The sequence below is a fragment of the Pristis pectinata genome, chromosome 3, assembly GCF_009764475.1.
Source record: "Pristis pectinata isolate sPriPec2 chromosome 3, sPriPec2.1.pri, whole genome shotgun sequence".
NCBI lineage: Eukaryota > Metazoa > Chordata > Chondrichthyes > Rhinopristiformes > Pristidae > Pristis > Pristis pectinata.
Genome location: NC_067407.1, coordinates 36367909 through 36395802, shown reverse-complemented (window position 1 = coordinate 36395802; position 27894 = coordinate 36367909). Strand labels below are relative to the sequence as shown.

The 27894-nt window shown below is 38.2% G+C and overlaps 1 protein-coding gene across 1 annotated transcript in view; it reads right to left on the bottom strand.

Annotated features, from left to right (window-relative positions):
• The window catches only part of mysm1 (Myb-like, SWIRM and MPN domains 1), an 85496-nt gene that overhangs the window by 25679 nt on the left and 31923 nt on the right, over nt 1-27894 (bottom strand). Inside the window, exons 8-15 of the mRNA XM_052012225.1 lie at nt 25127-25225; nt 15998-16818; nt 15204-15334; nt 9848-9954; nt 7869-7946; nt 2729-2817; nt 1410-1464; nt 1252-1302 (exon numbers count right to left, since the gene is read on the bottom strand). Of these exons, the coding sequence (XP_051868185.1) occupies nt 1252-1302; nt 1410-1464; nt 2729-2817; nt 7869-7946; nt 9848-9954; nt 15204-15334; nt 15998-16818; nt 25127-25225 (1431 nt within the window). The remainder of the gene's footprint in view (nt 1-1251; nt 1303-1409; nt 1465-2728; nt 2818-7868; nt 7947-9847; nt 9955-15203; nt 15335-15997; nt 16819-25126; nt 25226-27894) is intronic.

The following is a 27894-nucleotide window of genomic DNA, read 5'->3' as shown; positions in this document are numbered from 1 at the left end:
TATAGAAGATTCAATAGAAAAGCCCAATGCACAACATATATTTGAAGGTTGGTATAATACATTTTGCATGGACTAGTCAACCTGGATTTGATTTTGATTTATGGTTTCAGAAAGGCTGTCTGTTTGTATCATTATCTGCATAACTTTGTGACTTAATGCACAGCTTGTGTCCTTTATCCAAGCCATCAGCCTAAAAGAGCTTATAACACAGTAAAAGATCATTCAGCATTACAACAACAAGAGCAACTCGGTATTTATGTAGCACCTATAATATGATAGCATTTCTCAAAATACTTTACAGGAATGTTGTCAAATAAATTTGACACCACGCCACATAGGAAGATATAAGGGCAGATAAGGACATCTAAATGAACAGGCAGAGAATCTTAAGGAAGGATTTATTTATCATGACACTGAAGGCGATAATTAGGCCTAGAGCAATCCAGCAAGCTCCAGGTCTTCAGTGGATTTTAGTTTGCTTTGAACACACAGCTTCAGTAACTGTATTTGGTGTGATTACATTAAGTCCAGTAGTTAGAATTAATTCAATATAAAGTTTCTGTAAGGTCTTTTGTAAGTCAAGTTTTCTGCAATGAAGTCACATTACTAGGAACATAGACCAGAAATAACCAGATTGAATAACGCAATCTACCCACAACTATCATCAATGCTAATTCTGAACAGGAACTTAGTTTTAGTGTTGCGGACAGCCTCTCATTACGTAATGTACATGGAATAATCTGTGTTTTTCATTCATGGACAATGTTCAATTTGATTTTTAAAAATAAAGTTTTGTATTTCATGTGGTCACAAAATGCATTTCCAGGTGGAGCACTGCACTTTGTATATTTACATAGAACATGCTAAATTTTTACCTTCAATTTTTATAAAATTGGCTTAAGGCGTTTCTTTTTCCATTACTCCACAATATACATCACATATTTTAATAATTTCAATAGATGAGCTCAATTTTAATGCATTAAAATGTTTTTTATGAATAATGCTGGCTTAAAAAATTAATTAACATTTCAATGTTGCATCATACAAAATTTTAGGACATTGACATTGTATTATTTCATATCATTATTTTTTTGGAGACCTGTTGTGTGCATTAGGCACAGAAAACGTTATGAGTCCGCTGGTAATCTGTGCAATACAATTATAGTATGTTGTTTAATTCATAAATTGACAACAATATAATCTTGCATAGAAAGGCTAACAAAAATGAAAAATGCTTAAAATAGTCCTTACCATATCCATCACGAGCAATGCCTCTACAGCTACCTTCACCTGAAATGGCTCCTGCAATGAAAAAAAGATGTGCTAACAAATATACCAGAATTATACAAAAAAATTGTAACCAGTTATCTGTGTCATCTTTAGCTGAAGAAAACAGTTAAAACTCATACCAGTTTGTCTTCATTGAAGCAGAGACATGGGATCAGCTGGAAAGGATCTAAAGAGCTAAGGAGAAAATGAGACAAACTTTTGAAGACTTGTATAATAGCAAAGGGGAAAACCACATTTGACTTAAAAAAAGGACTTGACTAGCACCTTGCATCTGCATATTTTTAAAGAGTTCTGGCTCCCTGCAGATAATTCAATGGGAAAACTTATGGATGATAGTGATTTTACTAACTGAGCAATGAAATTGTGGAGTAGGTCATCAAGCTAACTAACTTTCTATGTGGAAGTCTGATTAAAATATATGGAGACTGGCTCACACAATTGTCATCCCAATGCAGCTGGGTAACTTTAGGCTACAAATGAGATAACCTCTGGAGAGGGGTTGTCATCACGGGGAGAAGGGAAGCCTGAGGTAACTGCCCACATTATTCTCTTGAACCAAGAAAAGCAGTCCCACTTCTGTAGTACCACTACTAAAACTAACTCAAGTTTAGAAAATCTTCTATGCACTACCAAGGTTAAGTAGGCTTTGTGGATGCTCTGTCCTTTATGTGGATTTTTTTTTAAAGAAAGTTGTTATGTACTTAATTTTGTCCTGATTTGTCTGAATTCATGAGTCTTCTATTTTATTAGGCATTCTTTCCAAATGCCTATGAAAACACCAGAGAGAAAGAGGCCATTTGCAGGAATTAAAGCTGTCATGAAACTAGTGCTGCTTTTACCACCCCCACCCATCAGGTAGAGGGATTTAAAAAAATTCCAATTATTTGACAACTTATACAAGTGTTCTGATGGCAAGGGAAGCATTTGCTGGCACAAAGAGGTTCTTAGCAAAACTTCATGCACTTATGGTAATTGTGTGAAGCTTTATTTTGATTCTAGTGAAAATGATTGTCAGTACAACTAGAAATTCGATTTTTCCAAATAATCCCCGCTACATTAATGAAAGTCTAATAAGACTTTTAAACTTCTCCTAACTGACCAAAAGAACTGAATCTCTTGCCCTTCTAGGAATATTTCTAACTTAAAGAATTCACTAAAAGCAATTTTTACTACTTTATGAAGTTTTTGTTTACATACACCTTGAAAATATTAATGTTTCTGAAATATCCAGGAATTACCCTTAACTTTGATAAATGTCTAATTAAAATTAAACCTTAGATGTACCCCCAATCCTTTGTATCCAAATAGGGACCAAAGACTGGTTTAATGTATTAAAAAAAACAAATTTTATAAATCAGGCTTTCTTGTCAATTTTTCAGTGAAGCAATTTAAAAGAACAAATGCACTACTCTATTTGGAGCTCTTGAAGATTCTATACCTCTTCGAATGACGCGGCCCTCTTGCTGGTTTTGGAGACTTGTTCAACTCTTCCTTGTGCCTTTTGGCCAGTTCTTCTGCTGTGAGATGCTAAAAATTCATAACAGATATTCAAAGTTATCCATTTATTTCTGCTGATATTCTTAATTAACAACCTGACAGTGAGAAATGCAAGTACTAATGGCTAACACAAGGGTTTGTGGGTGGTGACCCTGGTTATGCTTCCAATAAAAATATTGAGTGGTTTACTGGGCCTTCTTCCATGGGAAACAAAATTAAAATGCTAGGGACATTCAGGCCCATGGCTATAACACATCAGCAGATTAGCGTGGCAAATTCCAGGAGTTCATGCTTTCTTGCTGTGCATAGCATAGACCATGAGGAATGCCAGAAAATAAATTTGAAAAGAGGGGACTTTACCTTCACCATTAGAAAACCCAGAGAACCTCATGCATGAAGACAATGAATCAAGAAACAGTTCAGTCCTGATGAAAGGTCATTAACATGAAACATTAGCTCTGAGTTCTGACAAAGAGCCTTTGACCTGAAATGTCAACTTTTTCTCTTTCCACAGATGCTTCCTGCCTTGTTGAGTGTTTCCAGCATTTTCTGTTTTTACTCAACATTTTGTCAAGAATGTGATAGAATATTCATCACGTGTGCAGGTCCAAAAAAACTCTAGCAGCTCAACACCATCTAGGACAAAACAATCTGGTTGATCAGGACCTCAATGACTGCCTAAAAAATCCATTTTCTGCTCCACAACATACCACTAGCAAGATGCTTTATAGACAACTCAGCAGGCATTCTTTGACACACACCACAATCTGTAATTTTCCCTCCAGATCACATACCACCCTGACGTGGAAATAAATTGTTGCTCCTTCACCAAATTTCTATTATTCCACTCATTTAAACTCCCTGCCTAACAGCACAATGGGTGTACCTTCACCACAGGGACTGCCACAGTCTAAGGCAGCAGTTGAACCCCACCTTCTCAAGAGCAATTAACAGTGGACAAAAATTGTTGTCCTTGCCTGTGTTACCCTCTTCCTATGAATGAATAAAATACATATTCAGCATGTTATGAAAAACTATATTCGAAATTCAGAAGGATTATATATGAAAATGCTTTCTGCCTATTTGTATTAGCTCAAATAATAGAGTATCAAAATACTAAATACTTTAATTGTAGTTCCAACTTCCAGGTTTACAACAAAGTACTTTTGTCAAACATTCACTATAAATTCCAAGCTTTATGCAGTGCTGTAAAAGAACCCTGCCCTTATCTTACCTTTGTGTCAAAGTTATTAAAGTGACAGAGCTAGTTATTCTTCTGCTTAATAGTGAAATCCAGAATACTGACAGCGGGGGATTTAATGAAAGTGGAAGATGCAGAGAGGTGACTGGGTCATTTTTGTTGGAACCAATCATTACTCAAAACATGCGTGGTATGGACCTTACCTGCCAATTTCAGACTAAGTCTGGATGCTGTAGGATAGTACAACTACTCCATATCAATGGAAATGTAAATGGAGCTCAGTTCTTTCAAAGTAGATCATCCTTGGAACTTATCAGCTTTCAAGCCAATTTCTCTAGTGCTATTTTTTGACTAATACTTACTTCCTTCAGTTCCTTTTTCTCATTGGACCCTTGATTCTCTGATATATCTGCCAAGTTTTGTATGTCTTCTTCCATGAAGATAGAAGCAAAGTAATTGTTTCATTTCTCTGTCATTTCCTTATTTTCCTTTATAAATTTTTCTGTCTCTATCTGGGAGGGGCCCACATTTGCCCTCACAAGTCCTTTTTTTTAAACATCTTAATAAAAGCTCTTCAATCTGTTTCTAGGCTTCTTGCCAGTTTACTCTTATATTCTAAGCTGCCTTTCTTTATCAATTTCTTGGTCCTCCTTTTCTGAGTTCAAAAATGCTCTCATTCCTCAGCTTGACTGTTATTTTTGGCAACCTTATAAACCTCTTCCTTTGATTTAATACTATCGTTAATTTCTCCTGTCAGCCACTGAGGAATTACTTTTCCTTTTGGGTTTTTATGCCTTACAGAATTTTTTTTGGATTATTTCTTTGAATGCTAATCATTGCTTTCCACTGTCATACCTTTCAATATATTCTTCCAATTAACCACAGCCAGTTCTCCTCACACAGCTTCATAATTTTTTTGTTCAGATTTAAGACCTGTGGTTCATACTAAACTACATCAGTTTCAAACACAATGTAAAATTCTATCATATTATGATCCCACTTCCCTAAAGGTACCTTGACAATAAAATTATCAACTAACCCTTTCACATTGCACAAAGCAAGATTCAAACGAGCTTTGTCCTTCATAGGTTCCTCATCATGTTCATCTAAAAAAAAACATCCTGTATGTATTCCATGAATTTATCTTCCAGTTTATTATGCAAAAATGGGTTAAACAGTCTTCCATGTTTACTGCATTCCCTGTTATACACACCTCTAACTTCCTGATTTATGCCACAGCCAATATTACAAACACTCTTTGGTGACTTATGAATAACTCCTACAATGCTTCCTGCCCTTTGCTTTTTCTTAAGTCAAACCAAATTAATTCTACATCGTGATCCGTCAAGTCAAGAGAATTTCTCAACACTGCACTGATCCCCTCGCTTATGAATAGTCCCATACCATTTCTTGTACCTTTTTGCCTTTCCTTCCGAAATGTTAAATATCCTTGCACATTTAGCTCCAAGGTCCCTGCAGCCATGTTTCCATAATGGTAATTAGATCCTGCATGCTTACTTCTATTTGTATCATTAATTTACTTATCTCATTATGAATGCTGTAAGGAGGCTATTGCTGTTTAGCTGTCTATTTAATTTGCTTACTACTTTTCTAACCCCTCTACTTCATCTTTTCCTTCCTTGCAGTTCCCATCCCCCTGCTGTCAGTTTAAAGCCTCTCCAATATGATGAGCAACAACCCCCCCAACCCCACCTCCCAGTATGGATCTTGGCCTTGGCTCTGCTGAGGTGCAACCCCGTCTCACTTCTACACATCCTCTCAGCCCCAGGAACTGTTCCACCTTCTAAGCTCTTCCTCCTGCACCATCTTTCCAGTCACACATTTATCTGCTCTATCCTCCTATTTCAGAACTTAGTCACATGCAACATTGGGAGTAATTCCACTTTAACCCTTTCCTTGGCTCTAAATTCTGCCTGCAGGAAGGTCCTCATCCTTTTCCCTACATAAGTTGTTGGGACCAATATGGGTCATGATGTCCCATTTCTGGATACTCTGTGGCTGTTCAATGACAATGTCATCCTAAAGTCAAGCCTGTGGCCATAGTCTTCTGTTGATCTCCCTAACCATTGAATCTCGTATCACTACTGCTCTCTCACTTTTCCTCCTGCCCTCCTGTGTAGCTGAGTCACTTGCACTGCAAAAGTCCTGGCTCAGTCTGCCCTCTCCTGAGGAATCATCACTTTCAATGTAAATCTATTAGAGAGTGAGACTGTAAGAGAACTTCTGCAAGACCTGCTCCTCCTTTACAATCTCTCTGCCTGCTAATACTTAAGCAGCGTTGTGACCATCTTCCTAAACATACTACTGATGACGTTCTAGGCCTCACAGGTGCACCACAGTGATTCAAGTCACACTTCCAGCTCCGAAATGCAGAACCCAAGCTGCTGCAACTGGAGACACTTCCTGCACATGTTGCTGGTACTCTGGAAGCATCTGTGACCTCCTACATGCTGCAGGATGGGCTTTCCACTCTCACTGATAACTAATAAACGGTGAAAGTGTCAGACAACACTCACCATCTACCTATCCGACTTGCCCTGATGTCACGCTGTTGAACTAAAAGCCTACATTGAGATTCTACCACAGATCCTACTCGCTCTTGCCCCTCCCTCAATGAAACCCCTTTACTCAAACTGTGCACTCTGCAATGTCAAATCAAACATGCCATCCTCACCTCTCCTCTGCTTTGCTTTCAAATCTACGATCTATGTTTGAATCTTGGTTGTGAAAAAAAAAATCAGGGACAGAATAGTGAATAGGCATCAAATGATAGTGCTATGATCAAATCCATTTCTTTGCTGATGATACGAAGTAGATAATTAGTTGAATTAAATTTCTTTTATTTTCCAAAGGTAGAATATACATGTCCAATCTTTCAAAGTGTCAAGTATTGGAATTGGACTTGGAATTAGTTTATTATTGTCACTGGTACCGAGGTGCAGTGAAAAGCTTGTCTTACATACCGTTCATACAGATCAATTCATTACACAGTGCATTGAGGTAGTACAAGGTAAAACAATATAGAACGCAGAGTCAAGTGTCACAGCTACAGAGAAAGTGCAGTGCAAGTGGACAATAAGGTGCAAAGTCATAACGAGGTAGATTGTGAGGTCAAGAGTCCTTCTTATTGTACTATGGAACCATACAATAGTCTTCTAACAGTGGGAATAGAAGCTGTCCTTGAGCTTGGTGGCACGTAATATTAATTTCACAACTAAAGTAGTTTGCTCTGTCAGTTGGCATGGTGTATCATTCTTCAACACTACAGATAGCATGATATTAAGGCCAAAAACCTAAGAAACTAGGAAGAATGACATTTTCACTATTTGTTTTATTACTGCACAATACTAAGCTGTACAGGTTGATCAAAGTGAATCTGATACAATTGCTGTTCTGTATCCTCATTCTTTGTGATTCAAATCAAGCTAGTATCTGCTTGGTCCAGAGGGACATAAATATCTAGTCTAATCATAGGCAAATATTTTTGTTCCATTCTCCAAATTAAGCTGGAAACAGGATGCATTTTGTTTTGATTAACAGTTTACTGTTTACAGGACCAATTGACACCATTAGATCAAACTGCACATTGAAACAAGAGCATCTCCTCGTCACTGCTTGTTTTTTTACCAGCATCTCCTATTTTCAATATTTAATATGTGATCTTTAAAATTTTGAATTTTACTCTGAACTAATTCTTATTTCTTCCAAATTATGACAAATACATTTTTCCCTATTTTTTGGAGGTTAATATAGTAGTCTGTAAATACCAAGTGAATACAAACATGTACAAGAATTCCAGTTGTAAAATATTTTAATAAAATAAGAGTGCTAATCATTCAATGCAAGCCCTTCTAAATACCTCAAAAGTTTGTCCCTCCAGATCCTTTGCATCACACCAGTTCCCCCAAGAATCTCGTACACGTCGCCTTCTGGCACGCTGCAATAAATAAGAAATGACAACAGGTAAAATGATATCCAATGCATTTAACATTTGTAAAAATCTGAGATACTTTGCAATGGTCTGAAGTCAAGTGCTTATTTTCCCAGAATCAACATTTTAATCTCCACAGAAGCCTGTCCTTTTAACTAAGACAATAAATCAGTCTAAAGGACAAGCTGTCACAACTGTTACCAAAAGTATTGTGTACTCAACCAATCAGGTATTTCTGCACAAACTGGGATTACAAAACAAAAGGATCAGTTAGAGGAAGTATATCCTGAAGGATATGGACTATCTAATGCTGTAAGTAAATAGATCTTTAAAAAATTATGACATAGGTTAAAAGGACCATAAAACATGGGATTATATCTTTAATCCATTGTGGCACTAAGTATGAAACAACAGAGCTACATCTAATTTGAACCAGACATTTCTTAGGTCACTGTTGGTGTACTGATGACAGTTTGGGGCATCCTTTACAAGTAGATGCAATAGCAAAGAGGAAAATAAAGGTTGTGGTTATTTATAATGGATTTAATGGATTTCTTTTCACTGAAATAAAAGTTATGAATTCTCAAAATTATGAAAGGTTTTGAAACAGTAAATAGTGAACCTTTTTTCCCCAACAGTTAAAAAATCACTATCTTCTTCAAGAAGAAACACATCAGAATACAGGTCTTTAATACATCTGATTTCTGAAGTGAATACTTAATTTAAAAACACTTTGAAATGGAAGAATGTAAATGAGGTAGAAAGAATGCAAATATAATGGAAAATGGGGAGAGTATTAGGTTCAGAATAGAGAGCCTGAATGGCATTTAGCATTCTTCTACATCAATTTCTGTGATGTAAATCGTCAAAAGAGGCTAGGCCAAAAAAGTTACAGATAGGTTAGAACACAACTCAAGTTCAAATATGTAAAACCCCAGTACAGCAAGAACCCTGCTCATTCATCGTAGGTCTAACCAGCCATGAATTACATTTAATACTCCATACTTTTCCCAGGCTAGTAGGTGATTCTGGTTTAATATGGAATTATGCAGTATTATGAGAGAATGGGGACAATGATGTAAATGGCTTCTATGCTGTACAATTCTATGATCCATAAAGAAATGCTAGGGCTCCTGGGAGTGAACATCACCAACAGCCTGTCCTGGTCAAATCACGTTGATACCACGGCCAAGAAGGCTCATCAGCGCCCCTACTTCCTCAGGAGGCTAAAGAAATTTGGTTTGTCCCCTTTGACTCTCACCAGCTTTTACCGATGCAACATAGAAAGCATCCTATCTGGATGTATCACAGCCTGGTACGGCAACTGCTCTGCCTAGGACTGCAAGAAGCTGCAGAGAGTTGTGGACACAGCCCAGCGCATCACAGACACCAGCCTCCCCTCCTTGGACTCTGTCTTTACCTCTCATTGTCTTGGTGTAGCAGCCAGAATAATCAAAGACCCCACCCATCCGGGACATTCTCTCTTCTCTCCTCTTCCATCGGGTAGAAGATACAGGAGCCTGAGGGCATGTACCACCAGGCTTAAGGACAGCTTCTACCCCACTGTGATAAGACTATCGAACGGTTCCCTTATACAATGAGATGGACTATGACCTCACGATCTATCTTGTTGTGACCTTGCACCTTATTGCAATGCACTTTCTCTGTAGTTGTGACACTTTACTCTGTACTGTTATTGTTTTTACCTGTACTACATCAATGCACTCTGTACTAACTCAATGTAACTGCACTGTGTAATGAATTGACCTGTATGATCAGTTTGTAAGACAAGCTTTTCACTGTACCTCAGTACAAGTGACAATAATAAACCAATACCAATTTCAATAATTTTGGTGTAAAAGGCTGCTACAGTGTGGTGCTTCAATTACCATCTATATTCAACTCACCATTGACTGTAATCTCTGAGCAAGCACATATGTTTGTACACTGTCCTTCCCTTCTTCTCTATTGCGGGTTCGGTCTACAGGTCGTGGTCGATTATATACTGCTTGTTCTATTGAAAGGAAAAAGACTTAGTAATTTTACTAAAAGCCCATCAACCATATTTTGTGGTATTATAATGCTCTGTTCAGATTTTGATTCATGTGGAATTTCAATGACAATGTCAACAAAAAGTAAAAATCAATTTGTAAAGGTACTCGATATTAATGGTCAATTTTTATGAATTCTAAATCACTAGTAAAATTAGAACAGCTTATAATGCTACATTATGTTGTCAAGAAATATGATCAAAGTAATGTAGACTCCCCTATCACAATGTTGTACGCATGCATGCACACAAACACAGGCACTTGAATGACAGAAGGGGTTAAACCTGACCCTATTCCTGGTTGCTATCCTCTGCTGGAAACATAATTCTGGCTTTAACAATGCTACTGAAGTCAAATGGCATGTCTACCAAAGTCATAGAGCACTGCCAATACTCACTGACAAATATCATAAATAAATAGGTTATTTGACATCATACTAATGCATCATGGTACTGTGCTTTCAGATGGGAAGATTGCGGAGAAAAATTGATTTATCACTTTTTTAGTGGTTTTCTTTACAGACATAATTGTTAAATACAGTAAAACCCCAACAATCCTGCACCTTTGGGAGTTGATGGTGCAGAATGGCACATTTTCTGGATTATTGGATGCTATTCCAATAAATACCTCAACCCAAGTGTAATTCACATTTTTTAAATGTTACAGAATAGTATAATACATTTTTCAGGTGAGTTTAAAAGGGAGCACAGGAAATAGGGTCTCATTAAATTTAAAAGGGATGTGAGAATGGGGCGCCACTGAGTTTATAATTAGCATGGGAAGCAGGTGCTCAGTGAGTTTATAAGGATTGCTGGAAACAGGGCCTGGTAAATTTAAAGGGAGCATGGGTGAGCCACATGCCAAACCGTCAGAATTTCTGAACAATTGAATAGCAGATATCAAAGTTTTACTGAATGTAGGTGGAGCATTAGTCAGCTATGAAAGTCCCATTTCTGGTGATATTTCTGTAACTCAGGATTTGTCACTGTAATGACTATTTAAAAATTAATATATTCTGATGGTATGGTTCTTCAACACGCTTCAGTACCAAAAAACAGCTGTTAAAACATCAGATGCCAGATACAAGTTTCAAACTGCTGATACTTTGGTGTGGGATAAAACACAAAGAATAAGTACTAATATTTAACTGGAGAACTTACAGAACTTGAATGTAAAATTACTAAACCTCCAGTTTAAAATGTCTTCCCTATCCCATAGAAAAACAGATATATTGAATAAATGTTCTACAATACCTGTTAATGTCAATTAATATGTTTAAGCTCAATCTAACTGATATTAAAATAGTTACAGGATTGAGGGTAATGAAGACCATAATGATGAAAGTGTTCAAATAGCATGTAGAACAGGGTGATTCCTGAGCTGCTGGAATAAGAAAGGAGACAGACAGCTGATAATACAGCAAGAAAAGTAAAACTGAAAGACTGTCACATAACTAGTTCAAATTATACCAGAAAAGAAGTGTCTGATTAATACAACAAACAACATTAGGTGGGCACCTTAGTTTGTGCTTGAATTAAGTGTTGAGAGAAACTCTCAAAGCATTAGTCAATCTTGTTAGAAGACAGGGCTTTGTAATTCTATTAACCAACAGCTGGGTGCTGCCAATTTTGGTTTTGTCTTTGCCAACTCGAGCACAGCACACTGAGTTTACAGAGGGCATCAAAGACATAAAGAGCTGACAAGCAGCTCTGCTGCATCACTTGACTGTGTAAAAACTGAGCATTGATATTTTACATTGAGAGCTAATATGTGTGGAGGATCATTGTTCCCGGCGTCAAGAAATGAGGCACATTCTGAGAGTCACTATCCTCACTCAGATCTATTTCCAGTATTTTCTATTTTCATCTGCTGTTTCTAATTTTTGATCAGCCCTTTTTTTGTAAATCTCTAATGTAACCCAGTTCTCGGCACCTATGTGCCACGCAAAACTGCAGCACACCATTGCTGCATAGTTTACAACCCTTTGTAGCAACATGTCAAACATGGAGTCACAGCACCACCTAAAGGGAAGATCAGATGCAGCTTCAATGAAACCCAGACAAAAGGATTTTCTGGGATGAAATGTAACTTGCCAACATGTTGGGACAGTGGGGAAGGAGAGGGAGTGAGGGACTCCAACAGAATTTAGGAAACCCACAAATCAGTGTGATGCATCAGTTAATGGCTTTATAATAGTGTTATTTCTGTGTTTCCTGGTAACTAGGTTGACTGGATGCAATGACAACTTGCACGTGTCAATTTAACTCTATAGCATTTAAATTGACAGCAGAACACAGGAAAAAGAGGTTACAAAGTGCCGGTGAACAAACAATCCTGCTCTGTTTAATTATATGCTTTGCTGGATGCCATATTGAGGAAGCTTGGAGTTGCAGAGAGACAGTTTTATCTACTGACTGGAGAAAGAGGATCCACAAGGGCATGGCTGGAGAATGCTACTGAAGCGTAGGGCACCACTTTCCTGGATTCTGGACTGATCACAATCTCACTACTTCTTCAGTTTAAGAAAGGTGAGCACATTAGAATATTCATCCACATTCCGTGACCACTGGAGCTTCAACCGAATAGCTGTTCAATAAAAGAATTCAGTACCTTCCATCCACACTGCATATAACACAGTCTTGAAGTCAGTGCTGTGTGAAAATGATCACGTAAATGATAATTCAAAACTTTCTTATCTTGACAATTCTAATGTATCATAGACGTGCAGAATGATTACAAGCAGCACACCTCAGAGATCCTTCATGCCAAGGATGCACCCTCATAGGACTCATGCAGACAATAGATCAGCTCAGAAAATCTTTCTTCAGTGGGACTGTTTACAAAGACTTTCATCTGGTGACTCACACAATATAAGTGTATAGGGCAATCTACCACAAGGTTCTTCGGGACCTCAGAACCGAATAGCCTCTGGTCAAAAGAATATCAGCAGTCGGAGGACAGATCTGAGCAGCCTAACATTACCTCTACTGAAGCCAAGATGCTGCACCACAAAGCAGTAATCGGAAAAGCAAAAACATGCAGTTGTTTAAATGGGTATGAACCTGAGTGCTTTACACAGTGGATTTAGCTTCCATTATTTTGACTCACTTGAATATTATTTGTTCCCATTACTCTCTCCTCTTGCTCAGTTTTGGTTAGTGCACAATAGTTTGCTTCTCACTTGCGCTGAAAGGCAAGGCATGAATTGGCACCGAACATCAGGGAGCTGTGAAAGGAATGCATGGCTGCTTGCATGAATGGTTTGTATTGGGAAGTTAAATGTGGACAGTGAGGCTGCCAGGTAAGATAGATGGATGGATGGTGCCCAAAGAAACCCTGCAATAATTAGCACATCATAGGCAGCAATGAGCATTACTCATGCTGCACTGGATACATCACATTCCTCCTTGGAATCATATGCACTCTTTAGCTTATCCTACTTGGAATGCACTGCCTAAGAAGGTGATGGAGGCAAGTATTCTCTCAAAATTTAAGCAGCATCTGGACAAACACTTGAATCACAAAGATATTGTAGGCTATGAACCAAGTGCTGGTAAATAGGATTAGTATAGATGGTCAGCATGGACATGGTGGGCTGAAGGGCCTATTGCTATGCAGTATGACTATGGTCTAAAATTTAATGCTGCAAGGTCACTTCAGCTCTGAGCTGACTCAGTGATGCATCTCAGCGTCAAAGGCCATTTGTTTGCAGGCCCAAATGGTTGGGCTTCTCATGGATACATGAGCCATATTTATAAGGCTGTTTTCTTGTTTCTGAGTAGTCAGCTTCGAGGTACAAAAAGATCGGAAAAGACAGACTGCCACAGGATAAGTCATTCTGTTAGCTGCCTGAGAATCTTTCAACAACCTACATGAGATTCTTTGTGTGGTTATGCCACAGCTGCATGTTGATGAAATCCAAGTCTTGCCAGTTGATGAATCCTCCAGGGTGATTTAGGGTGGCTTAACTGTCAACTGCATGTAGCTAGTTACATCCTCACATCTGTGAGGTGTCCAGTGCAGCAAAATCAAGTACTCCATCATTCTGACTGGTCTCAATGCAGCCAAAGATGTTATAATTGCCAAGCCCAGTAAACAAACTTTAGTCACCTGTCTTATTTATTTGTGTTCTATTACAAGAAGTGCAAATGTTTCCACCAGAGACTTGGAAAGCTCCTGAAGTAAGGAAGCTAATGTCAGTGGTGACTTTGACAGAAATGGTAAAGTATGGCCTTAAGATCTAATTGGAAGCAGGTCCTATTCCAGTGGGCTGGAAATATCTGCCATTATCTTGAGACTCCTGAGACAATGGTGTTGAGACATGTTGAGGGTATGCTCTACCAACTGCATTTCTCTGATGATTCCTCCTTCCTGTGGAGCTGGACATCTGCAAAGTGGAGGCAATTGCTGCTCCTGCTGCTGTTCCTCATGATCCTCATCCAAAGTATGCCATAAGGCTTCAAATCAAACTTCAAAGTACAAGACACATGGTAATTTCAAATTCCTAAACTCCAAAGGTGAACTAAGTTAGTCCTCATCTCTAGTTCTGTAAACAAAATCATTCTCAGGGACACTAAAGAAAGCAGCTTTGAGCTTGCAGTGATTTTTGAATGGACTTGTTTTTCAGTGAGCTCCAGTGCTGCTAATTTTTCATCTTACTTACACTATCAAGTTCCACAAAGTCCAAAGATCTCCTGGACATACTAACCAAGACAAATATTGCAGTAATTGAGTGCTTAACCTATTGAAATCTCCAGAGGGAGGGGTGGTGCGGATTGCTTGAATATCATTTGATACACGAGATAGGAGGAAGCTGGCAGGTTGGAGATGGCTTCCAAGCATGCTGTCAATTTCAATTTACTTAACCCCACTTGTTTTCAAACACACACACTCACATACATTTTAAAAAATACTACATTTCTGAAAATAAATGGAGAATGGTTTAAAAACCAATAGAATTAATAAAGAAAAACAAAACAAATTTATAAAAGGAACAGAGAACCAAGTGGTTTTTCAGATTACCAGGAAAATTGACACTTTTGAAATGGTATCAAATGTTGAAATCATAAAAAGAATATGGAAACTATTTCTCATAGGGATTTTTCTCCTCAGATTAATGCCCACTGCACTAGGAAGACAGATCATTAAATATATTCAAATTGAGCATTTTCAAAAATCCTTATCTCTTAAATGAAACATAGGACAAGTTTACCACAGCCAAAATTTATCGCTCCAATTAGTTCCAAGTATGTATGTATCCGTCCAATGCAATTCACATCTCCACAGTTTTTCAGCCCTGGACGAACTGATGTTTTATTCAAGTATTTAGGTTTACATTTGTCCCTGCAAGAAGAAAACATGTCATCATCCATCCAAACATTCTGACTGTAGTATAGCATTCCAGATCGCATACGTCTCCTGCCAAACTGTTCCAATATATTGATAGCACTGATAGAGAAGGTTAATACATCACCAAATCACGATTCCAAATGCTTCAGAAGCAGACTGTTAAATGTTTGCACCAGATTACCTGTAGGTGCATGACTCAAGAAATCCCAACTGAGACAGAAATAAGAGATGATTCAAATAAAAATTCTCCCACGTGCTTACTGTTCTGCAGAGTAAAATTCACTAGTTGACATTTCCCTGGTATATTTATGAAAGCCTCAAGAAATACTTTTCTTCCTATTCTCTTTGTTTCATTCTTCAAATTGATAGGATGCATAGAAGTATTTTAACCAAAAAGTTCCACCCTTCAAAAAAAAATCAAAATATGGATATTTGTTTCATAAATTTTAAAAGTATTTCCAATCAAGTTATAATGTAATACTAATACTAAATCCATAATATCGCAGCTTCTTCAGAGTGAAATAGTTAGAAATTAGTGATTTTTTTATCTGAATGAAGTTTTCAAGTAAGTAACAAAACAATAACCTTAAAATGTTACTACTCTACTTTATATATTATCAACATTTTATATGGGTTTAAAACACAGATTTCTCTTACCACTGATCCAGGATGTAGTTACGTATTTTCAGAAAACGTTCTGGTGTTTTCGATGATCGTCCTTCAAAGAACTCAGGAATAGCTTGCTTCTCATCTTCTGTGATCATATTTTTGTCCAATACTACTTCTTGTGCAGGGGGTTTCAATACCTCTCCTTCTTCACTATCACAGTTCTCTTCATCCACTTCCATTTCACAAACTGATTCTGCCACACTATACACACAGTTATCATTTTGAAATTCCTCCTTTTCTTCTAATTGCTTAAATTCTAGAAATTCTGGTACTTGCTTTACTAATTCTTCACTCATTGTATCCAGAGCACATTCACAATTTGTGTAGCCCACAATGTCTTCCTTGGCTGCTTTTAATGGTGTTTCAATTTCTTTACTCTCATCAATCATATGCTTTATGTTGTCAGTGTTGCTACTGTTTGTCTTACTATCTTTGGATATTTCCTGTATGTCTGATATCTGAAAACATTTTTGCAAGGTCACAGCAGGAGTGGAAGAAATAAGCAGAGATTCATCTAGTCCAGAATCACTGTAACCATGGCTATTTACCTTGGGTTCATTCGTCTTTGAATCAAATTGAGTTTTCACTTCCTTCTGCTCCTGAAGGCCATCATAGTCACTATCTGTTTCATCCAAGACATCCACATCTTCATCATCAGACATATGCTCAATCTTAACAGCATTGACAGTAGGAAAAGCCTGACCTCGTGATGCTGTAGTGTTGTACGGCTCTGGTCCTATCTTCAAATGCTTGGCTCCATTTTCAGGAGTCCAGATACTTGCCTCTGTCACAGGTTTTTCATTTTTTGCCTACAATATTTAAGACAAATTTCACATGAAAGACTTGAAGTTCCAATTATTTCTCCAATACTCCCCACTAATGTCTACCTTCAAGAATTTGCATATTATGACAAATTCAAATTCCCAATTTTTTGTTAAATCATGATCACAACTGATGATCTAAGGATTAGTTTACTTCACAATTTAATCAATTCTAATTCTGCACTGAGGAAATAGTAACATCTCACCTTTTAGAAAACATGTATGGAATGTTTCTAAGAACTACTGTAAGTTAAAAAATTTGATAGTCACTGCTTCATCAATCTGCAGACTTAAAAAATTCAGAGAGGCAAGTTTGGACTCTGAGACTAAGGAAAAGTCTTGAAGCACAGTGCCCGTTGCTTACAAGGTAGCAAGATCTTGAAATACAGTTCCATAAAACATATTTTTTCTTTGTAAGCTCAATAATATTATTGAAATCGAATGACTCTGCTTTCCTGTACATCTCTGGGCCACTTCTATGTTGGCACATTACTTAGTTTCAAGAAATCAAGAGCTCAAAGCATGGGGAATTATAATCCCATTAGTCCGCAGTGCAACCGTCAGCAGCTCTGGAATAAAGATAGGCAGATGCCCGATTTAGGGGGTTGCAATGAATTGAGGGGGGTTGTCAGGATATGATCAGGGGGCTGGTGGAAGAGTGATTCCATTGGTAGGAAGCAGGTAGTTTTTCGGGTTAGTAGGAACTGTTCTTACTTCTTCTGACATTACTTTTAAGAGGCACACATTTTCCCTCAAACTCAAGTCAAGTCGAGTTTGTTGTCATATGCACAAGTATGGTGAGGTACGGCACAATGAAAAACTTGCTTGCAACAGCATCACAGGCACATAGGTTCAGACAACACACAGAACATAAATTGTCCAGAAATTCTGCTTTCACGCTTCTTGAAAAGGAAACCCAGCTGACCAGACTTAAACCTGAACAACATGTGGCATATTAGACTCCCAGCCTCATTATTATATTTAAAATTCACCAGCTGGAGCAGATTGGTTGTCCTGCCTCCATTACACTTAAGGATGCTCTTCAACAAAATCCTCCCTGTGGCCAAAGAGCTGCTCTGTGAATTACAGTGTGGATTCCATCAACATAGAGACACAATGGATGCTATCCTGAATGTGCAACAACTCTTAGGGAAATTCAGGGAGCTGCATCAACCATTATACTAGGCCTTTTTTGATCTTACAAAACCCTCTCACCACAATACTGCAGCTCACCCCCAAAAAGCTTCCAGTGGTGTGAAGTTATTCTGTAGGACCAATAGAAAACTACACCATCACATCAACCTTAGTCATCAAGCTCCAATATGCAAATAATGCTTGCATACATGTAGAGTCATTACTGACTCATTCACTAAAGCTTATAAGGGCCTAATACTAAACATCCACTAACAACCTGACTCCACTCCCAACAGCCTTGATTAGACCCTAAAAATGAGAACTATTTTCCATATCACAGGAGCCACTTCTCCGTGACATTGATTCATTAGAGTCAATTCAGTGCACCAGCATTCTTTAGCCATGTGAGGAAAAGTGTTTGAAGATCAAGACCTCAAACTTGACACAAAGCACATGGTCTAGTGGGCAGCAATGATGCCTGCATTCCCTTATGCTTTCAACATGAACTACTTATGTAAGGCAGCAAAAAACCCTGGAAAGTTAGCATCAAAGCAGGCTTCAGAAAATCCTCAAAATGCACTGGCAGGGTAAGTGAACTGACATCAAAGTCCTCTCCCAGGCTAACATCCATAGCTTTGAGGCTCTAATTATTCAGCTGGCTCCAGTGGGCTGGCTAAGTCGCTCACAAGCCCAACACGAGCTCCCAAGCTCCATTATGGCAAGAGATTACCAGGCGGACAGAGGAAACAATTCAAGGATGTTCCCAAAGTCCTTTGAAAAAGTGTAACATCCTGAAATGATGAGAACACAGGAGCCCGGCAAAAATGACAGATGGAGCTCACCACCTCTCATGCCAGTAACTCACCTGCACTTCCTGCTCCACTTATGGCAGTGTCAATAGATCTCACATCGGACTCACTCTCACTGAGGATGACTTGGCTGCACTCCAGTTATGTGGGTTCTGAAGTGGCTGATGAAGCCAATGACGGAGATAGGCACAGTTAGTACTAACTAGAGTTTTTCATATGCCACTCTGCTGAAAGTATGGTCTCGAATTTCTTGGGACCAACAAACCACCTACTCTCCAACCAGCTTAACAATGCCCTGTGTCACACAGCACCTTTCTACCCTAAATGGGAAGCCCTGTCCAAAGAAGCATTTTGACATCTGGCTAAGCCATATCCTGGCTTACCAGCTATTAAAACTGTCAAAGATTCTGAGTATTTATTATTATTATTATTATTATTATTATTTATTATTAATAATAATAAAACTGTCAAAGGTTCTGAATATTTCAGAATACCCCTTAAAGCTATTAAAATTAATCAAGCTATATTAAAACCTTTAAAAAAAGATAAAATACTGAAAAAAAATTAAAATCAATTAATAAACAAAGGTGTAAATTACCTGAACCTTAGTTTTCACCCTCATAGTCATTTCCTGCCACTGAAATGGATGGAGCCTCTGAATCTGTGCCAGATCTAACCTGACAGAGATTCAGCAGCCAATTTCCCAGCAGAACTGCTGACAAGTTGCAGCGTTGGCTCTCCATGCCTGGAATCTGTGAGGTATTCAATGGAGAGTGTAGTTGGAATAACAGTGGAGAAAATCTCAAGCTAATTCATGGCTTCCCCCTTCATGCACGCTTGGATGGGAGTCCCAAACTTTCCAACTGCAAAATGCCAGCAGTTCCACATGGAGATTTACAAAGATAATGTCAGCTTTGGAGAATGTTAATTATGAGGATTAAGTAGCCATATTAGGCTAGGTTTGTCTTCCTTGGAAAAGAGGAAGCAGTGTGGAGAATTAACTGAAGTGTATAAAATTACCCAAAGGTAGTAAATCTTCAGAATTCTCCATTCAAGAGGATGTGAAGGCTCCGGCAGAGAGTATAATCAAGACAAAGACTGATAGGTTTTTGGATATTAAGGGATCAAGGAATATGGGGTCAGTATAGGAAAGTGAAACAGAGGTAAAAGATTAACCATGACCTTACGAAACAGTAGAGCAAGGAGCTAAATGGCCTACTCCTGCTTCTGGTTATTATGCTCCTGAAACAAGAGGGCTAGATAGACTTAGTGAGACTGACCCATTTCCTTCAGCAGATATGCCTTTTAACAGGTTGCATGGATTTTAAGGAAACTGGAAGGAAACTTTGAAGGCAGTTGAGGAATTTTTTCTCATTCAATGGGTGGTGGAGAACTGGAATTCACTGCCTGGAAGAATGGTAAAGGCAGAAACACTCTTGTATTTAAAATGCACTTGGCTACGCATTTAACATGCCATAACATCCAAGACCAAGGACCAAGAGCTGGGAAATGGGATTAGCCTTACAGCTGTTTGTCAGCCTGCATGGAGAACACATCATGGAGAGCCCTTCTTCTGTCATACATTTACAATATTTAATCAATATTTAATATTGAATTGAAAGATAGAGGCTTTATGGGTTAGAAATCATAAAACATCCAAAATGTTTCATTGAAATGGCAACGCAGAGGCCCAGCCACCAAAGTGCAAGCGCTATTAGCAATAATATATTGTTGAACATGTGGCCCAGGGTAATGCCTCCAGTTGGGAACTATTTAAATGTGGCTCTGCCATTCACTAGCTTCACATACGCAGTACCATTTTGCCAAAGTTACATCAAAACAACTATTGCAAGTCATTTGACATCATGGTGCTTAGCAGCTTCCAGATGAATATGTACCATACACTTGGACTATCTGGACTAAAAACTAGAAGTGTGTTGTAGTCTCTGATAAATTTCTCACACATTGTACACAAAAGCGTTGTTCTACGAGATAGAATTTTGAGGCTAAGTTGTTTTAAAGCATGGTATAATGTGCTGTATATAGTCTAATGGGGCAGAAACACATGTCATCTTCATAAGGGTTTAGTACCTAAATGACTGAGCTGTTAAACGTACTCTTTAGTGTGGTAATCAGTCTTACATAAGAAATAGGAGCAGGAATAGGTCATTGGGGCCCTTGAACCTGCTCCACCATTCAACGCTTATGGCTGATCTACCAGGAAAACTATTTTCCTGCCTTATTCCCACATCTCTTGATTTCTTTAGTAATCTGAAATCTATTGATTTCTATTTTGAACCAATCATTGATTAAGCCTCCAAGAGCCCTTTGGTAGAGAATTCCAAAGATTTACAATCCTTTGAATGAAGAAATTTACTGAACTACCCCACTTTTTTTTTGAGACTGTGACCCCTCGTTCTAGTTTTTGTAGTCAGGGGAACCATCCATCCTTTTGAGCCCTGTTAAGAATTTTCTACATTTCTCTTAAACTCTATATGAATAGAGGCCTAGCCTACTCAATCTCCCCTCCTTTGTCAGGAACCAGCAAATCTTCTCTCCACTCCCTCTATAGCAGGTAAATCCCTTTTTAGTTGAGGAGACCAAACTTATACACAATACTCCAGCTGTGGTCTCACCAATGCCCTATGTAATTGTAGGAAGATATCCTTACTCTTGTATTCAAGCCCTTTTGCAATAATAGGCAACACACCATTTGTCTTCCTAAATGCTTTCTGCACTTGCATATTGGCTTTCTATGACTTGTGTAAAAGGACACGCAGGTCCTTTTGAATATCAATACATCCCAATTGTTCACCATTTAAAAAAATACGCAGCAATTCTGTTTCTCTCCTCAAAATGGATAATCTCCCATTTTTCCACATAGTACTCCATTTACCATGTTGTTGCTCAGTCACCCAACTTGTCTATATCACCCTGAAGTCCCTTTGTATCCTCATCACTACTCCCTTTCCTACTTAGTTTCATATCATCACAAACTTAAAACTACTACAATTAGACCCCTCAGCCAAATTGTTGATATAGATTGAAAATCTTTGGGGCCCAAGCACCAACTCCATTGTCCCACTAGTTATAGCCTGCCAAACTAAGAACAATGTGTTTAGTCTTACCCTTTGAATTCTATCTGCTCACCAACTCTCAATCCATAGTAGTCTGTTACTCCTAATTTTATGTGCTCTAACCTTGTTCACCAATCTCCTGCATGGGACCTAGACTCTTCTATTTGATACATACTTGGAGAACTCCAATAGATTAGTCAAACATGATTTTTTCTTTCATTAATACATATTGACTCTGCTCAATCGTTTTTTCTTTTAATCTTAAGGAACTTCCACCACCAGACACACCTTCTCTCCTCCTCTTTCAGCATCTCTCAGGGACCATTCCCTTCACGACTCTTTGGCCCACTCTTCCAATCCCATCAACACCCCATCTCTTACAGCACTTTTCCTTGCAACTGCAGGCAATGCAACACTTCTCCTTTCACCTCTTCCCTTCCCACATTCCAGGGACCCAAACAGTCATTCCAGGTGAAACAGCGATTCACTTGGACTTCTTCCAATCTAGTGTACTATATTCAGTGTTCACAACGTGGTGTCCACTACATTGGAAAAACCAAACACAGATTGGGTGACCACTTCGTGGAGTACTTGCATTCAGTCCACCAAGGTGACCACAAGCTCACTGTTACCTGCCACTTTAAATTTCCAACCCACTTCCACTCTGACCTATCGGTTTGTGGCCTCCTGCACTGTTATAGTGAGGCCCAACACAAGCTTGGGGAACAACTCCTCATCTTACACCGGGGCACACTGCAGCCTTCTGGACTTAATATTGAATTATACAACTTCAGGTAACTTGATTTCTCTGTCTGTATCAGTTGAACATCTGTGACATTGGCTCAGCCTGTTTATTTTTATACCCTTTTTTCCCTCTGGCATGCCTTCCTACTCTGTATTTCCCAACTCCTACAGTCTTTTGTCTATGTTCTCACTCTAACCACTCCCATTCACTCACTGACCAAATAATCTCATTTACTGCCTATCCACATGGTCACACCTGTTTTACCGTATTAAATACATTACCCAACTGTCAACTCCCCCACCCCTACAGTTTAACAAGTTTCTTTTGAGTCCTTCCGACAAAGGATCTTCATCCTTAAACGTTAGCTCTGTTTCTTTTTGCACAGATGCGGCCTGACCTGCGAAGTATTTCCAGCATTTTCTGTTTTTATTTATCATTTTTAAGTGCCTTGATCTCACATGCCTGATTATAGATTCCAGAGTTTTCCTATTTCCAATGTAAGGCTAACAAGTTAATAGTTTTATTTTTTCACTCTGTCCTTTCTTAAACAGTGAGGTCATATTTGCTACCTCCAATCTGCATGAACCATTCTAGAATCTAGAATTGTAGAAGATGAAACCAGAGCATCCAATGTCTTTATAGCTTCTTCAAAACTCTGGAATGCAGATCATCAGGTCTGTGGAATATTTCATTTTTCAGGCTCATTAACTTCTAATGGCAAGTATTAGAGTTAACTAATAATGATGTCCTTTATTTGATGACACGAAATTAGGAGGTGTTGTGCAGATGACACGGAATTAGGAGGTGTTGCTCATAGTGAAGAAGGTTATCGTAGATTACAGGGGGATCTCGAACAGTTAGGGAAGTGGGCCAAAGAGTGGCAAATGGATTTCAATACAGATAAATGTGAGATGATGGACTTAATCTATGAATAGTAGGGCACTATGGAATGTATTGGAACAGAGGGGCCTAGGAGTACAAGTGCACAGTTCTTTGAAAGCGGCATCACAGGTAGACAGGGTGGTGAAAAAGGCGTTTAGCACGCTGGCTTTCATCAGTCAGGGCACTGAATATAGGAGTTGGGATATTATGTTGCAGTTGTTTACATTATTGGTGAGGCTGCACTTGGAGTACTGTGCAGTTTTGGTCACCCTGTTATAGGGAAGACGCAGTTAAACTGGAAAGAGTTTTACGAGGATGTTGTCAGGACTAGAGGGCCTCAGTTATAGAGGGAGATCGGCCAGGCTGGGTCTTTATTCCTTGGAACGTAGGAGAATGAGGGGCAATCTTATAGAAATGTTTAAAATTATGAGAGGCATAGATAAGGTGGACGGTAACAGTCTTTTCCCCCAAGGTAGGGGAGTCCAAAACTAGGGGGCACAGACTTAGGAATGAGAGGGGAAAGATTTAAAAGGGCCTTGAGGAGCCATCTTTTCACACAGAGGGTGGTGAGTATATGGAATGAGCTGCCAGAGGAAGTGGTTGAAGCAGGCACAATAGTATCATTTAAGAAGCACTTGAATATGTACATTGAGGGGTGGGGCTTAGAGGGATATGGGCCAAATGCAGGAAATTGGGACTAGCTGAATGGGCACCGTGGTCGGCGTGGACTGGTTGGGCCGAAGGGCCTGTATCTGTGCTGTATTGCTCTACGACTCTATGTATTGGTTTATTATTGTCACTTGTACCGAGGTACAGTGAAAAGCACTGAATCTTTAGTTCTCCAGTAGCTCTGGAAAGTTTTCTATATGTTCTTCCATGAAGAGAAACACAAAGCATTTGCTTAATTCTTCTAACTTTTCTTTTTTCCTATCTCTGTCTGTAAGAGACACGGATTTGCCCTAACTAGTCTTTTACATTTTATATACAGTTTGTTTATACATTTCTCACTAGTTTACTCTCATATCCACTTTCTTTATCTATCTTCGGTCATCCTTTGCTGAATACTATAGTGCTTTAATCCTCAGGCTTACTGTTCCTTCCAGCAATGTTATAAGCCTTTTCCTTAGGTTTAATATATCTTTAATTTCTCCTACAATCTGTGGTTGGACCACTTTTGTGTTGTGCTGCTTGTGCCTTAAAGGAATGTATATTTGTTGCTACTCATTTTTATTAAATTCTAGCCATTGCCTGACCACTGTCACATTCCTTAGATTAGTTTCCCAATTTACAGACCAGTTGTCTGAGATTCCAGCCCAAATTGTTTTAAGCTACTTGCTGTCAGCCACGGCACCACATTGTGCCAGCTACAATTGGCTGCAATGGATCCAGATAGGGCCCAGAAGTTAATTGAGGTTCCTATAATCAGAAATTCCTATATGCCATCATTAAATAGGAAAACAGCCTATCCTGATACCTTCAAATTTTCAGTAATTGTCCCCATAAGCAATGCCTCTTCTCATACATGAGAAATAGTTCTGTGGACAAAGAACCCGAAGGCTGGTGCTCTTCTGGGATTAATATCCCAGCAAAATTTCATATCTTTTAGAGAGGACTGTCAAAAATAAGGGTAAATCTTTGGCCAAGCTCACCTTGCTCTTAAAATACTGTCTGGCATAACTTTTCACCTGCAGTACTGTCCGCGATTCAATCAGCTTTGCGATTTTTGTCCATCGTCGACCAAATTGGGCCTGAAATTAAAATAAATTAAGTTTATAGCTCATACTAAATGTACCAGTAAAAACACATCCAACAAAGTAACGGGTGGCAAAGGTTAAGTTGCTACAGCAGAGTTGATCATTTTCAATGAGAGATTGGAAGATATAACATTATCCTTTTGTTCTGTATTAACATCATATGCATGCAGGACTGATAAAGACAAAAGCTTTTATTCTGTCTGAAAATGTATGTAACAGTATTCTGGCTATGTTGAATGGAGAACCCATTGGAAGTCAATCCTCTATACAAAGATGCTTATAATTTGACATGACCAGCACAATTTGACAACCTAATTTAGTGCCAGTTATGTCAAATTATACGAAAGGCAGCCACTTGGGAAATGGAGGAAAAACATACACAAAGCACAGCTGTCAAAGGACAGTAGGGATATGACAAAACCATATTTTTCTAATCAGTTACAGTATGCTCTCGATGATGGATCTGTGCTGGGCAGTCTATAAGATTCAGACTGCTAAGTGTCCATGTCCTGCCCGAACAGGTTAGGCCCCATTTAATGTGGGGTGATCGCCACCTTCAGCTCTAGTAAACCACCAGAACTCAATACATTGTTTTCTTGAAGCTTGTAATCCAATTAGTATTAGCTAGGTAAATGGCAGATTAAAACACTTAAAATTATATTGAACAAGTCTGCTGTCATTGAGCAAAACATATCTTAACTATCAATTTTGTGAGTAATCTAGGAGCAACAGTAGAAGTCTGGTCTAAATAGATTTTTTGAGGAGAAGTTTGCTTTTCTCCTTCATGAGTCATTAAAGGAGTTAATTGTCACTGTTACAAAGCCCCCAATGCTAACTAGAGATGGTTACTTTACATATGAAATGGAGTAATGAAATTGAGAAAGACCAAAATTATGCTCTACTTTTAATTTATTAACAATAAAACTCATCTAATGTTCTCATGCAAACACTATTAAACAGATTAAACAGGCATTTCAAATTACGTTAAGCTAAACATGATACTAAACAAAAGACTTGCTTAAATTATTAATACAATATCCTTACAATAATTATTCATTATAAACAAATTTACATCTTCCCTGGCAGATTTGATTGTATTGTCCTTTCATTAGTTTAGCATTGCATGTTCCAAAATAACATCACGAGATAACCTTTCCCAGAAGCATTATTGCTTTTTGAGATTATTATTTCCACTGAACATTATTTAGATTAATACCTTTAGCATAATCAGTCTATTTTAACATTTATATCATAAAACTCACAATTAATCAAAATGTTGTTTTTATTAAAATTTACTTGTTAATAGAATAATAAAACACAGATTGGAATCTCCAGTTGATTAAGAAACCTTAAATGAAAGTGACAAAGTGAACATCACAGTAATGTACAGACTATGCTTATGATCCAGTATAATGTGAAGTCACCCCATTATATTTATGAAATTGCAATACAGGGTGTTAGATTGATATTTTGGATGGAAACACAAAAGCTGACAATTAAAATGTTTTCTGACACTGTTTTGAAATGGATGCAGTCATTCGAGGAAATAGTGCGAGTGCCTCAGGCAGTTATAACAATATATCCATAAAGATTTATATCAAAATATCTATTTAGTCTAAACTTCAATTTTGAAAACATAATTAAAATTATATGCAAACTTCTGTTATTCCTTTGAGGTTATACAGTAAGAAGCGATGCAAGAATGGAATATGAAAAGTAATAACTTGCCCTACTACAAAGTCATCAGGAGCTAAGTGAAAGTGGCAATAAAGGTACCTTTAATTCAAGAAATTAATGTTCACCTTGCTTTTAATTAACTTCCTACAATTTTCAGCCAAAGTTGTGGCACAGTAAGATGGAAATCCAAAGAAATTGTGGAGAACTGCAAATAATGGCTTAAGTCAATTAAAATATAGCCTCAAAAGCCACTGTGAGCAACAAAGCAACTGTAGTCACTGTGACCTCAGATACCTCTGCACAGACCTAGCAGATCTAACAACAATTGTGAAGGCTTCCCGTTTTCCAATACCTGCAGCTGTCAGCGATTATTATTTCAAAGGGATCCCTGGCAATCCAATAGCTGGCTGAGCAGCCAATTACATTAAAGACTTTGCACGGTAGCGTAGCAGTTAGCCTGACGCTATTACAGTGCCAGCGATCAGGGTTCAATTCCCGTCACTGTCTGTAAGGAGCTTGTACATTCTCCCCGTGTCTGCGTAGGTTTCCACTGGGTGCTCCGGTTTCCTCCCACATTCCAAAGGCGTACGGGTAGGTTAACATGGGTTTAAATAGGCGGCGCAGACTCATTGGGCTGAAAGGGCCTGTTACCGTGCTGTAAATAAAGTTTTTTTTAGTTTAAATAATAGAAAACAATTTGCATTTAACTCCTTAAGCATCAAATAGAGTGCCAAATAGTCATTAAAATAATTTATTATAAAATATTGTATTTTGAATTTAAAATGAGGTTTTTTTAAGAGCCAGAAAATTTTCTAAACTACAATTTGGCTTAGAATGATGTAAAAAATTGCACAACTTTCATATATTTAATATTTAGGGAATTTATATAATATTTAATATATTTAGGGAATTTGATAGCATTCATAAATAACTGAAATTTGTTTGTTTAAACAATTGCCCTGAATTAGGGTGTAGAAAGTTGCAAG